The following is an 11,791-nucleotide window of genomic DNA, read 5'->3' on the forward strand; positions in this document are numbered from 1 at the left end:
CCACCAAAATAAATAGTCTCATTATACACAATCCCATAGCTGAAATACATGATTTTGATTGGCTTTCCAAAATATTTTTTTTAAATTCTAAACGTGGACCTGATCAAACCCGGTCCAGGTTTAAGTCCAAGTTTTGGACTCAATAGGTTGGGTTCACGCCCAAAACCTTGAACCCAGGGTTCGGATCAGGCCGACGTGTGCCCGACCGGACCAACCCTAGGATCCAAAGGAACCCCAAAACCTATGTCATGTAACGAGGACACCTGCACATAAAATGATGCATGTGCTGACAATGCGTCGTATCATCTCTGCCGTGCGTCACTAGATCGTAGGTTGCATATCTTGAAACCCTACACAATATGTGCATGGTGTGCTTTCCCATTCAGAAAATTAGGCCCAAAAATATGACTCTCAGGCAGAGGTTCCCCTTGGCAAACGGTCTTATTTTCCCCTCTCTAAAACCTGGGTACAGTCCAGTGACTTTTGAGATGCATACGAGGTTCGCATACTTAATTTCTCTTGTTTTTCCTTTTTCATTAACTTTTTTGTTGTTTTGTTTCATGGTTTCAGAATTCTATCACCCAAATCTCTGCTTGCCTTTTGCCATTTTAACTTGTTTGATATTTATATATGTTTTTACTAGGTTTTTCATGCCCTTAATTCAACTGAATTAGATTGACGTTTTAACTTGTTCGATGTGATTTTTGCTAGGGTTTGACGGGGATCAAATAAACCAATGTCAGTCAAATATCAATCTTTACATGAACTTCTGGTTCCAGGTACTGAGATTGACTCTAGAAAGTTGGGGTTGTGATTGTACCATTCCCTAATCTAGAAATCATAAATCAACTGTTTTGAAAACTGAGTTGCCCTCAAACTTCCTGGCCAATTATCTTCAACTACAATTTGTTGAAATGTGATTCAATTGAATAAAGATAAACATGGTAAATCTGAAGTCTTAGCTGCCTTTTTCTGTTTTTTGCCTTTTGTTTTAAGATTATCTTTCGCTTCCTTTTAGGTAGAGTAGGGTTTGAAGTCTGCATTTTTTGTTTCTATCTCCTTTCTTTTCTTCGCATTTCCTTGTCTGCTCAAATTTATTGTTGCCTTGAAATTGTTGCTTTTCTTTCTTTTGGCTTTCCAATTCTTATTTAGTGTCTTCCTTAGGTTTTTTTTCCTCTTTTATTGCGATCTTATTACCATGATTTTACTTGATCTGACCTGCAATGATACAAGTCCCAATTTCAGTGACAACTTTGTGTTCAGTAAATACACAACATTCCCACTAATCGTTATTGGGCCAGCCATCATTTGTATTTTCATAGATACTTAGTGGTTATAATTAGGTCCTTTAGTGAAAAACTTAAGACCAACTTTGGGCAACCCATTGTTATATACAAATGATGGCGTGTACAAAAGTTGATTAGGTGCTTTTATAACACAAGATCGGTATTCCTAAACCTATGTCCATGAACCAAATTTTCATGGCTAATGTGCTTCAAGTTTTCTACTATTTGGCTGTACTAGATGTGGACATACTATTTCTTTTTTTATTTTGATGGTTGGATCTGAGCAAACCTTTTCTTTTAGTTTTTCATCTCATCGCCATTTTATTCATTTTCTACTTTTGCATGTCTGTGGAATACTACCAAAGCAGAACTTCATGGTTCTATGCATGTTTCTTGAACTTTGGTATCAAATAGGGCAAGTGATAAGTCTGGTTCAAATTTGTTTGGTTGCTGGTTCAACTGGTCAGATTGATTTGCAGAATAATTTGTAAAGGAGATGCCAATCTTATCGCTAGATAGGATTTTACCTACTGTTTTGATGAGGTTGAACTAGGTTGATCCTTCTAGTTGTTACGGTTGACCAAACCTCATGATATGCCAGTTTATATTAAAACTAGCAAAAAAAGCCTTTATTGTCCAGTCTTTATAAAATTTCTGCTGCTTGGCATTTCTCTCTATCCGAATGGAGTATACTCTTGGGGGTGTAACTGCTTGATATTTCTCTCTACCCAAATTGAGTATGCTTTCAAGACTGTGATTGGGGCTGAACTTCAACTCCATGGGGTGCTCCCTTATTTCTTACTAGCTTTTTTTTTTGTTTTTGTTTTTTCAAGGTAAAGCTTTCCTCTGAACTGAAATCTTTGATCGCCAAGATGTACTTAAAGTGTCATTCTTTACTGACTTTTCCGCTATGGGGTTCTCTCCCATTCTGGTTTTTAGGCGCTGCAGCATGACTTGGTGGATTTTCTGGTCTACAACCTTCTCTCCTTTTGTATTAATACAAAAGAGCCATCAAACTACCCTAATAATCATTAGTGCATCAAAACAAAGGCTTTTCTTTACCTTCATTCAGTTTTCTAGAGAAATGAGTTATTGACTTCATAAGGGCCCGTCTTTCTATGTTAATGAGTCCATTTCTACATTAAATCAGTATCCATTTGTTTTACACAGTCTATGTTCCTAGATTTTTATTTTCACTTGCCTAGATGTGGCTTACAATGCATTTATGTCAAACATGTATAACCTAAAATGCTGGATCTGGAGTGTATTGCAAAGTTGAAAGGTATTATACTTGGATCTGCTAGTGATGGTATACATTGTCCTTAAAGGAGCTCACTTGATATTAGGGTTTATTTGTCTTCGTAATTGTCTTGTATCTTTGGGTGGAAGGTAGCTGGAGCATTATGGATTAGATTCTGTTTAAATGAATATGAGATGGCCACTTTCTAGGTATCTGTAGCATGTGTATGCTGATAATTAGAGCAATATTGGCCTATCATCTTACCTAATTTTGACTAAAGTTCTATTTGCAAGTGAGTGGTACCAGGCAAGATCTAAGCTTCCTGTTTACCTTCTTTGATCAGCCAACTATTTCCATTCCTTTTACCTAAATTGTTAGCTATTTTTCTATAGTCTACAATTAGAGGTCAACGTTTACACTTCGTAAGAGATCTGACATGAACTGCTATATTTGTTTTATGTGAGTATCCGGAGCACGGTACTTATGTTCCATATGTAACGGTAATTTCGATAATTTGGGATGTAGTTTTGACAATACTTGGAACTGTGTATGTCTTGTGTATCCTTGATTTTGCTTTGTTGATTTGTTACATAATGTATAATTTTTTTTCATATCTATATAGCAAAATTTGCATATGCAATAGTCGTTTGTGCATGTGTGTGTGTTTGAGTGTTGTGTGCATGTGTGTTGTTGCTAGTATCCATGTATGCTATATTATAACATAGCATACTCTGTGTAAGAAACAATTATAAATGTTTATATATTCATTATACATAGTTACATACATATTTACATCCATATTATAGTATATATATAGTAAATTCTTTATTTTGGGGTTAGTATGTATACTTAGAAATACCTACACGCATATAGTAGGTCGATTTTATCTCATTCCTATCATTCGTTTACTCTTGGTTCTATAGTCTATGCATATACTATATGTGGTATATACATTACATTTACATGACATACTGTGTAGTAAATATGTTAGAACTTTGTAAATATAGTATATTCATTACTTCAAATTTATTGTTCATAGATGCATTCTGCATATTATTTTTAAAGGGTGTGGTTTTCATAAGGCTGAGGGCCCAAACAATCAAAGTGAGGCACACCTTCAAATAGTGCCGAAATATGTCGTTTCAGTATCATAATTTTTTGTGATGGCTTGAAAGTTTATTTTCAAATCTACTTATAAAATTTAAAGATTAAAAAATACTGGAAATCGAGTAGATCCATGAACACTTGAAAATCTTGAAAATTGATAGTCTAGATAATATCATTACAAGATACACTATTTCCAAGACTTGAAATCTATTTTTTCTCATGTCCATACATCTTAAGTTCTAGATGATCAAATTGAGGGTTTTTCAGCATCAAAACAATATTTTCTAGTGAAGTTTTGAGGCGCGCCTTAGTTTGATGGTTTAGGGCCTCACCCTTATATAGTTTTTTTTTGATTTTTGAATCCTAATTCCTTGTAGATTATGCTCTAGTTTGATTGAGGCTGCATGCATAATATGTGAGTAGTTTTGCATCTCAGGTTGCCAGTGGTCTGAGCTTTCAAACAACTAGGCATCACTTACCGATATCATGTCTTCTAGCGATTCACCTAAGGGTAAACTAGAACTGGGCTCCTGCTCTTCTTCTCTTCCCCAATCAAGTCCCAAGGAAGCAAACCCCAATTACCCACTATGGGCCTATATGGAGAAGATAGGAAGATGCCATACTGGAGGGGGTAATTGGATGCTACGATGCGTGCTTTGCAAGGCAGAGTTCAAAGGTTCGTACACAAGGGTTAAGTCACACCTTCTTGGGAAAGTGGGGACTGGGGTGAAACGATGCCTAGGCATAGATAATGAGACTTTGGCCACCTTGCTTAAGTTGAACGATGAAGGTAGCACACGAAAAATCAGATCATCCAGTAGATCTTCAGTTCCCCTTCTGAAGGTTAACAGTGGCTCAATTGGACTGAAAAAAAGGAGGGGTGCTAATGACTTGGTTAAATTGCTTGATCTTGCACCGAAAGATGTCCTCGATCGCATGATTGCCCGTTGTTTCTATGCTAGTGGAATCTCACTTAATTTGATAAGATCCCCCTATTTTCGAGACATGATCAGATATGCATGTGAGAACTCATTAGAAGGATATGTCCTCCCAACTTTTGATAATCTTCGCACAAGTCTTTTGGATGCCGAGAAAGCAAACATAGAGCAAAGTGTGAAGCCATTTAGATCCTCTTGGGGTTCCCGAGGTGTTTCATTATTGACTGATGGATGGACTGATACTACCGCAAAAAGGCCTCTTATAAATTTTATGGCTGCATCTGATATAGGTTCGATATTTTTAAAAGCTATAGACTCTTCAGTGGAGATGATGAATACTGACTATATGAAAAATCTTTTTTTGGAAATGGTTGCAGAGGTTGGACCAACAAGTGTGGTCCAAATAATTACAGACAATTCACCAATTTGTCGTGTGGCTGGCCAAAGGGTGGAGGGTATGCATCCTTATATCTTTTGGACTCCATGTGTCATTCACACTTTAAACTTGGCCTTAAAAAATATATGTTCACCTGATGACGAGAGAAAAGCTGAAAAATATTTACACTGTCAGTGGATTAGAGATTTAGATAGAGATGTAAAGATGATAAGAAGTTTTGTTGTCGATCACAATGCTGTCCTTACAATTTACAGCCAGTATCCAACGCTTCGTCTTCTTAGTGTTACAGAGTCACGCTTTGCATCCACCGTCATTATTGTAAAGAGAATTAAAGAAGTAAAGCCTGCACTTTGCAGAATGGTGGTCGATAGCTATTGGAAGGTTTTGGTAGAGGAGGATGCAGAAAAGGCACGAAGAGTAAAGAGCTGCCTAGTTGATGATTTATGGTGGGAGAAAATTGAATTTTTGATCGCTTTTACTGAACCAATCCTGGCAATGTTGAGGGCAATAGATACTGATGAACCTACACTTCATGAAGTGTATGATATGTGGGCTACAATGATTGAAGAGGTTCGGGGTATTATTTTTCGGAATGAGGGAAAGAACATTTTCTTGAATGAGAGTTCTTTCTATGAAGATATTCATAGAATTTTAGTAGGTTCTTGGAATAAGAGCAAGACTCCACTTCAATGCTTGGCTCACTCTTTGAATCCTAAATATTATAGTGATGAGTGGTTAGGAGAAGTTCCTAGTCGTCTCCCCCCTCACAAAGACAGAGAGGTTTCTGATGGCCGAAATGTTTGTTTTGCACGCCTATTTCCAGCGCCCTCTGAGTTGCAAAAGGTTCATGAAGAGTTCGAGATGTTCTCTATGTGTAAGGGGCATTTTGGCCACTGGGATGTCATGAGTAGCAGATTTTCTATGAGCCCTATATCATGGTGGGAAAATTTTGGGGCCCATGTTCCAAGATTGGCAAAGTTGGCAGATAGGTAACTCAACTACTTAATTTTTATGTCTATGCATATTTGAATTTGTTGTTATTTTTCTAAAACGGATTATTTCCTCATGTGCATTGCTTAACTCATCTAAGTTCATCCTTGCATTGTATAACTCTTTTAGTAATCAATTTATATTTGAATTTTAAAGCAAATTACTTCTTTTTGTAGGTTGCTTAGTCAACCAAGTTCATCCTCATGCTGTGAGAGGAATTGGGGCACTTTTTCACTCATAAAAAAAATCAAACAAAATAGATTGGCATCACAACGTGCTGAGGATTTAGTCTATGTACATAGTAATTTGAGGTTGCTTTCTCGAAGGCGTGAGGGTTTCTATATTGGACCATGTAGGCTTTGGGATGCAGTTGGAGATTCATTTAGTTTGGACAGGCCAATAGAGCTTGAGATGTGTAATCTTTCATTGGATGATCCTGTGACTAATCCAAAGCCTTTTGATGAGGAGGAATTCATTGCACGAGAGGATAGTGACATCGCCACACTTAGGCTTCCTATGGAGGGCAATGAAGAGTGACTAGCACCGATCATTTGATTTTTTTGCTGTTTTTGGTTTGTCCTTCATTCATTTGACTTTGGCAAGCTTATTTACATTTGTGTGGGAAAAATGTGTTATATGTTTTCTAAATGAGGTTTTGCTTTGCAGAGAGAAAGGCATGTAGCCCCATCCTTGTCCCCAACTGGGATAGTCCTTCGAGAATTCGAACTCTCTCCAATGGAACTTCTTGTCACTTTTCCAATAGGTTACATCTAATTTAAATGTTCTTATTTTACTTGGAAATGAATTTTTGTTTCAGATGTTGTGACTTCTAAATATCTCAATATTAAAGATGTATGGTTACATGGGATAAAATTTTTCTTTGTAGATGATCGGCTAACCCTTTTGCCGAGTGCAAAATATGCATTCTATAGTTTTGTGATATTTGACACATATGTGTGGTTCATTTATTTTCAAATTTAATTAGAAAGTTTATGTAATGTTTCTAATTTCTTGTGTGCATGCATTTGGATTTATGGGTATTTTTGGCTTTGTAGGTTCTATGGGTATTTTGGCTTTGACTCCTATGATTTGAGAGCATGGAGCTACTTGCTTCTGCTCAACTGGAGAACATGCTGACTTTGCAAAGGTGCATTCTCTGGACTCTAGCCATTTGACAAACTCGGTAACTAAGAAGTTAACTTATGATATAACAACTTATCCACTTTAGGCAGATTCTCTCTCTCTCTCTCTCTCTCTCTCTCACACACACACACACACACACACACACACACACACAATTTTTGACATATCGACTTGGTACCGAATTCCAATGTCACTCATCACAAGAATCTTATGAATGATGTCTACAACAAGGGATCAGTAGTCCCAATGAGAGTTTCATTCAGCCAAATCTTAAATTGTATGTATATACAATATCCCAAATTTGAAAGGTTGAAAATCTGGGATTTGTGAGGTAGATGGTGTTGGAGTTTGAAATGGGACAGGGACTGGGAGCAATTCCAGAGTTCATTGAAGACTATAGAGGAAGGCTCGGTTTTTAGATTGATTTATATGATTTGTTGGTGTATTATTTTTGGAATCCACTGCCCATGTCATTGAAAAGTTGAAATGAGCACTGTGTAGAGGATAGGTCTATACAGAATGAGCAATCCTTCAATGGTACTCGTAAGAAAGAGGGTCTTGACCAAGTTGAGCTGCCAAATTTCTTGAATGCAATCTATTGCTGCACAAATGTGGAACAATAAATATTCATTTTCTATATCCGTGGCAAAGACAACATTGTTAGATTGAATGAGAATGAGTTTTTCATGGGCTAAAATTGAGGTCTTCAACTCTTCTTTTATTTCTTTTTGAAAATGTGGTCTTCAACTCTTTTATACAAATGAGTATAAAACGACTGAATGAGTTCACTCCTCTGGGCAAAATATGACAACAATACACAGATATGGATTCAGACAGTTACATCTATGTTCCTTAAGACATATTAAAGCCTGCCGAACTAGAGTAATTGCGAAAATTAGTCAAGTTTGGCCTGGCGAAGTTGTCATGTCTATGAAGTGTGTCTCTCAGGCTTAAATTTTTGAAGTAAGTGCCAATATGTTGAACTTGTGTGTTTTTCTTGTAGCCTGATGGTTGATTTTTTATGCTTCAAATGCTAAGAACTCTGTATGTAAAGATGATAAGTAAAAGGTTCATCTGATAAAACTAATAATCTATCAAATATAGAAACAAAAGAAGTCTGTGCTCTTGATATGTTGCCTTATTAATGACATGCAAAAGATTCAGAGGACATTTTATTTTGGTCTTTCTTTAACTGTTGTATGAGGAAAAGTATATTTTGCTCCTCTAATTTTTGATGGCCTATTCATTAGATCATTGCTGAATCATCCGGAAGAAATAGTTCATGTAATGCTCTCACAAGTTGCAAGGTAGAGTTTCTAGGAATTTAACTTCTGGTGAGCTGGTTAATAGAGTACAAAATAAATGAAAAAGGAGGTCATTCTTTCCAACCTATAACCTGGCATCCTGGTTGAGCTGTTGGTGAATGGTCTTCCCAAACGATGATGAAACCATCTCAAAGGAGTGGTTTGATTGAGTTGAACAAAGAAATGGTTGAGCTGTTGGTGAATGCCCAAAAGATGATGAAACCATCTCAAAGGAGTGGTTTGATTTGAGTTGAGCAAAGAAAATGAATGCGCACTTCAGAGAACCAAAGAAGGATAAATGGTACAAAGAATTTGATATGTTGTAGTTACTTGGAGAGACTAGAGAGTTTTAAACAAACTTGAGGTCTATCAGAGAAGTCACAGCTGCTGTTGATGAATGCTTGGATGCTTTAGGAGGGGTGTCTCTGGAAAAGCTTTCTGTTATCCTTGTCTTTGACTGGAGAGGCTCAGGAAAAATTGCTCTACTCATTTAGATATCTCCATCTGACATTACTGGAGGGGGGGAGTTATAGCATTCATCACTGGTGTATGTTATCTGGTACACCACAATGACATCAGCCAGCTATGGTCAATGCTGCATTTTTAAGGTTTATTGCATGTTCATGATGAATGGTCATTGAGGAGGGGAGGGAGGGCGGACTACGTTCAATCGCGATCGTTAGTTGTTGGCAACATGCTGGATGCTAGCATGGAATACCATATGCCATTGTAGGGTATACATAATCGCCCATTATGGATACTTTTACATATGCTGAGGGGGAAACTCAAGGCTCTGACCTCTCATTAATTGAATGTCTCACATCTGTGAACAATGTCCACAAGAACTTAGTTTGTTTTATAGGGAGTATACTTGAATTTCTGCTCCATATTTGATTCACAATTTTGAGCTTTTTCACTCTCTAAAGTGGGAGAGTGTGTGTGTTCGTTCCATGTTCTATATGTTTGAAAGCAATCTTGGGCTTTTGAGGCAGACTTGTATCTTCGCAAGGTCCACAAATTGAAGGTGTTTGATCCATGAAAACTGAAGCCTCACTATGTTCCAAGAAAAGAAAAAAAAGCATGAATCAGAAATACTTAAAAACAACATGAGCCATGGGTCCACCAAAACATATCTCCTTTTATATTGTTGTCCCTAAGTCCTAGTTGTCTAGGGCAGTTTGCTGGTCGAACGATTACATAGAATGGCCTTGATAATTTTGTGAACATTAGAAAAAAAGGAGGATAATTCATGAGCCCAAGGGCCTAATGGAATGGTATGGGTCCCGTGGCCCAGGTTGAAGCTGAAAGAAAAGAACAGAACAAGGTTGTATTGCATGGAAACAATTTTTTTCTTGAAAAAGAATGTGATGGACCTCAAACATTGAATGTATGTTGACCTCATTGAGATGCTCCCAAAAAAAAAAATAAAAAAAAAAAAAGGCTGGGAAGAGATGCGGATAAAAAAATGACTCTTCAGACATGCAGTGAGCTATAAGATTTTCAAATCATTCTCATGGCTCCTCAAAAATACATTCCTCCAAAAAAGAAGTGGAGCTCAACAACTGCCTCGAATCAACTTCGTCTCCCATATCAAACCCTTAAGCGTCCAGCCATATGACCAATATTTCGAGCAGCTCCGAAAAAATAAACCTGAAGAAGATTATTTCTTTTGCTCGTCTCCCTCACCCCGGCATTGTAGGTAAGGGAAGCACGAAATTTGGGTTTCCATGTGGAGCCCGCTGTCGTTTCCCAACAAAAAATTTGCTTGGTATATGGAAATGAGCACATTTTAGTAGTCATTCTTGTAAAGTTCAACGGGGGATTACATGGGCAATGCATGAGGGGTGGACATGAACTCATGTTTGTTGGGGAATAACAATATATCGCCAAATCAAAATTTTGGTAATAAACTGTTGGCGGATTGCCATTGCTGCCAATAGTGACCGGACCGGAGCTTCCTTTGGTGGAAGGCGAGAAAGTGGGCTCTAATGAGATATGGGGGTTTCCTGTAGAGTCTCTAAAGAGGTGGTTGCTATTGTTCCAAATGAGAAACTTAATGGCTCAGGCAATGCCGAAGAAGGGAAGGCTGAAGGAAAGGACGGTGGAGTGGCGGATAAGATTGACAAAGGAAAAGGCATGGCTAAGGCCAGATCTATTGTGCAACCTACGCGCTCTTCCTCCAGAATTGCGGCTGGACAGCTAGGGGCCAGGATTGACAATGGTAGTGTTGTGATTCTTAGCGATTTTAGTGATGCCGGTTCAAAATATAGCTGTTCCTCTTCCTCTTTCTCTTTCTCCATGTCTGTCAGGGATGCACCACCTGTTGGACCTGGTTCTACCTCTTATTACATTCCATGAAGATCCTAAGTTGGAATAGGCAGGGATTGGGTGGTATCCACCTCAAGAAGGAGGTGCTTGTGCTTATTAAAAAGTATAGATCTGAAGTTTTTTTTTTGTAGGAAACTAAATTATCTAGTTCTTATACGTCTGATGTTAGGGAAGTCTGAGGTCTTGGTTTAGTTAGTTTTTGTGGTATTGATGTCGATGGTGCATCGGGGGGCTATGGTGTCTCTAGGATCCTTCTGTTTTGCAGTGTGTGGATGTTATTTTTCAGAGACCCTTCTGTTAGTTTGATTCTTGAGGGACCATTTTCTAATCTCAGATGGTTATTATGTAATGTGTATGGACCAATGCTCCCAGTCTTAAAGAACAATTTTTGAATGATTTGGGCTCTATTATTAATGATTTAAGGTTACCTTGTTGCTTTGGTGCAGCTTTTAATCTCAATAGATGGCCTAAGGAAATCTCTATACATCATTCTATTAATTCCAATATACGATCATTTAACAATTTCATTATGCATCATGGCTTCTTGGATGTCCCCATATCTGGAATTCAATTCATTTGGTGTAACATTTCAACATCAAATTTGATTACGAGTAAACTTGACAGATTTCTTATATATAGGGATTTGGGAGAGTTCGTTCCCTTTGACAAGTGTTTCTTGCTTATCATAGCTCTCATCTGATCACAACCCTATAAACAGTGGCAACTTTGTTTTGGGCTCTAGACCTTTTAGAATGGAACTCATATGGCTTGAAAACAATGAGGCGGTTGATATTATTGAATGGACCCTAGAGAGTACTGTTGTGAATCGGTCGATTGGATATAGAAGGCATAAAATGTTGTTAAATGTGAAGCATATGTTGCTTGAATGGAAGAAAACAATAGATTCTATATCAGAGAGGGGCTAATCTACATGAGAGAGGGGCTTGATAATATTTTGAGACGCATTCAACTTTTTGACCAAGAGGTGCAGCAGACGTGGACCCTAACTATGCAACAGTTGGAGGATCGGAGAGAACTAGAGCATTATTTGCATGACC

At 37.7% G+C, this 11,791-nt stretch overlaps 1 protein-coding gene across 2 annotated transcripts; it reads left to right on the top strand.

Annotated features, from left to right (window-relative positions):
* Window positions 1-301: 301 nt before the first annotated feature.
* On the top strand, window positions 302-11,138 carry LOC18431659 (uncharacterized). Of its 2 annotated transcripts, XM_020665481.2 has the most exons (7): window positions 302-499; window positions 712-779; window positions 4,070-5,957; window positions 6,135-6,530; window positions 6,625-6,721; window positions 7,014-7,105; window positions 8,352-11,138. In XM_020665481.2, the coding sequence occupies exons 3-4, from the start codon at window positions 4,120-4,122 to the stop codon at window positions 6,493-6,495; spliced, it is 2,199 nt and encodes a 732-aa protein (XP_020521140.2). In that variant the 5' UTR covers window positions 302-499; window positions 712-779; window positions 4,070-4,119; the 3' UTR covers window positions 6,496-6,530; window positions 6,625-6,721; window positions 7,014-7,105; window positions 8,352-11,138. The 2 variants fall into 2 exon arrangements, with proteins under 2 accessions (XP_020521140.2, XP_020521141.2); XM_020665482.2 differs by lacking the exon at window positions 8,352-11,138 and having other exon boundaries at window positions 7,014-7,798.
* The last annotated feature ends 653 nt before the right edge of the window (window positions 11,139-11,791 follow it).

Source organism: Amborella trichopoda, chromosome 2 (assembly GCF_054954075.1).
Source record: "Amborella trichopoda isolate Santa Cruz 75 chromosome 2, AtrichopodaSantaCruz75HAP2 v2.0, whole genome shotgun sequence".
Classification (NCBI taxonomy): Eukaryota; Viridiplantae; Streptophyta; class Magnoliopsida; order Amborellales; family Amborellaceae; genus Amborella; species Amborella trichopoda.

Coding starts and splice junctions, on each gene's coding strand:
- LOC18431659 (XM_020665481.2), top strand. CDS start 4,120: ATGTCTTCTAGCGATTCACCTAAGGGTAAACTAGAACTGGGCTCCTGC. Junction 5,958..6,134: donor TTGGCAAAGTTGGCAGATAG/GTAACTCAACTA, acceptor TTCTTTTTGTAG/GTTGCTTAGTCAACCAAGTT.